Source organism: Pediculus humanus, genomic scaffold, assembly GCF_000006295.1.
Source record: "Pediculus humanus corporis 1103172108280 genomic scaffold, whole genome shotgun sequence".
Taxonomy (NCBI): Eukaryota; Metazoa; Arthropoda; class Insecta; order Psocodea; family Pediculidae; genus Pediculus; species Pediculus humanus.
In genome coordinates this window covers 121645-123659 of record NW_002987849.1, presented here as the reverse complement: position 1 = coordinate 123659, position 2015 = coordinate 121645, and the positions used below count along the sequence as shown (strand labels likewise).

The 2015-nt window shown below is 26.7% G+C and overlaps 1 protein-coding gene across 1 annotated transcript in view; it reads right to left on the bottom strand.

Annotated features, from left to right (window-relative positions):
* The window catches only part of Phum_PHUM510580 (Short-chain specific acyl-CoA dehydrogenase, putative), a gene marked incomplete at both ends in the record, with an annotated part of 1350 nt that extends 776 nt beyond the window's left edge, over positions 1 to 574 (bottom strand). Inside the window, 2 exons of the mRNA XM_002431027.1 lie at positions 54 to 292; positions 384 to 574. Coding sequence (XP_002431072.1) covers positions 54 to 292; positions 384 to 574 — 430 coding nt within the window. The remainder of the gene's footprint in view (positions 1 to 53; positions 293 to 383) is intronic.
* Between the last annotated feature and the right edge of the window lie 1441 nt (positions 575 to 2015).

Below are 2015 nucleotides of genomic sequence, written 5' to 3'. Positions count from 1 at the left end.
ATAATTCACATTTGAAGAAATGATAACATGAGAATGTAAAGTGATTTGTGTACCAGGTTCGCTAAGAGCAAAGCAGCCTACTCTGTCTCCCGTTGTGAAAGGTGTTATAAAATTTTTTTTTTGTTCATCCGTTCCAAATTTTAAAATGGGACCAAGGTAAAGAGAATTGTTAACACTCATGATGACTCCAGCCGAAGCACAACCTCTTGATATTTCTTCCATAGCGATTGCATATGCCAAATAATCCAAACCAGCTCCTCCTAAATTTTCTGGCACATCGACAGCCATCAACCTTGCCATAAAATTTTTTATTTTAAATAAATCAAAACATACCTTAAACTTTAATTACAATAATAAAATTTTTAAATTCTAGAATGGCTTACCCCAGCTCACCCATTTTTTTAATTTGTTCTTTTGGAAATAAATGATTTTTATCGATTTTTTCAGCAATGGGTTTAAGTTCGACATCTGCAAAATCCCTACATGTTTTCTGCAACATTTGATAAGTCTCTGGAAGAGATGCAAGTGATGCTATTTCTCGAGTGAATGGAAGACCATGTTGTCCTTTACACATTTTCAAAGCTGAAAGAAGTAAGTTAAAACAAAAATTATTTTATTTCAAATCGATAGTTTAATACTTTGTTGTTAAACAAATGTGAACTTTGACTCCCAGGCAAACAATTATCATTCATTTGTTTTTTTTTCTCTTTTTTTAAAATATTCTCTTATACAGATCATTTGTTAATCCTAAAAACAAAAAAGCATAAAAAATGTTTTTATTGCTTCCAAATAAAAATATGATGCTCAGGAAAAATAGAAAAAAATTAATTGTAGGTTAAGTATTTGAATAATTAAAAATGATGAGGAAAATTTTTAAGGTGACTAGTGCATAATTACAAAAAATAAAATTAAAACGCCGTTGTTTTCCTAATTAATCTGAAATATTTAACAAATTTTTAAGTCTAACTTCTCATTTAACTTTTTTACTTATTAATAATACACTAAATAATCCCCAAACAAACCTAATTTTTTTCAATGTCGAAAAACGGTCATTGACAAATTAAAATATACACGTACCCGTACGAAAAAGCATTTTTCACTCTCTCGAAATAACAAAAAAATACAAGTAATAATAATAATAACGAAAGGAACAAAAGTTATTAAAAAAAAAAAACAAAATGAATAAGTTTAATAACCCTACATATCAAACATTTTCTACGGTAGTGTTATTTTCATAGGATAATTATTCTCGTGCCACGTACGTCGTGGCATTTCGTAACCGACCTTGGCTTAAAAATGGTTTTAAACTTTAACCTACTACGTCATCATGATTTCGTTTTTTTAATCCACGTTCGAATGGCGCCCTTTACATAATCAATACTTTGATTCAAAATAAATTTTTTATTCCCGCGTTTTACTCAATTTCAAAAAAAAAAAAAAACGTGTATTGAATATTTTCGATTTTAATGTCTTTTGTTTTTAATTTTTTCACGATTTAATTTCCACAATTAGAGCAGTTATAGTGTAGCAAATCAATTTCATAGAGTAAAAAAATAAAAAGGAAAATTTTCAATGGTTGAATATAATTATCGTCGATACAATTAAATAAAATATTTTATTAATTACATTATTAAATAAGTTTGTGTACATAATTAATGTAATAATATTTAAGTAAATATGTTAATGCAGGCACAAAAATTTACGATCCCGTGAATTTACATAAGACGAAAAAAAAAAAAAAATTTTTTTTTTTGAAAGCGTGAATTATTATTATTATTGTTAGGTTAAAAATTTCGTGTCGTAAATCATTAAAAAAAAAAAAAAAGCTCTCCATTTTAATTTGTGGGGGAAAAAAAAAATGCAATTTGACGCCATTATATAAAAAAATTTTTTTTGTATAAAAAAAAAGTGTCCGGTGGTGGTCGTTCGATTGATTAATTAATATTATTATTATTATTATTAGTTTAATAAATAAACGCAACAAAAATGGTCGACGTTATAAATTTAAAAAACCA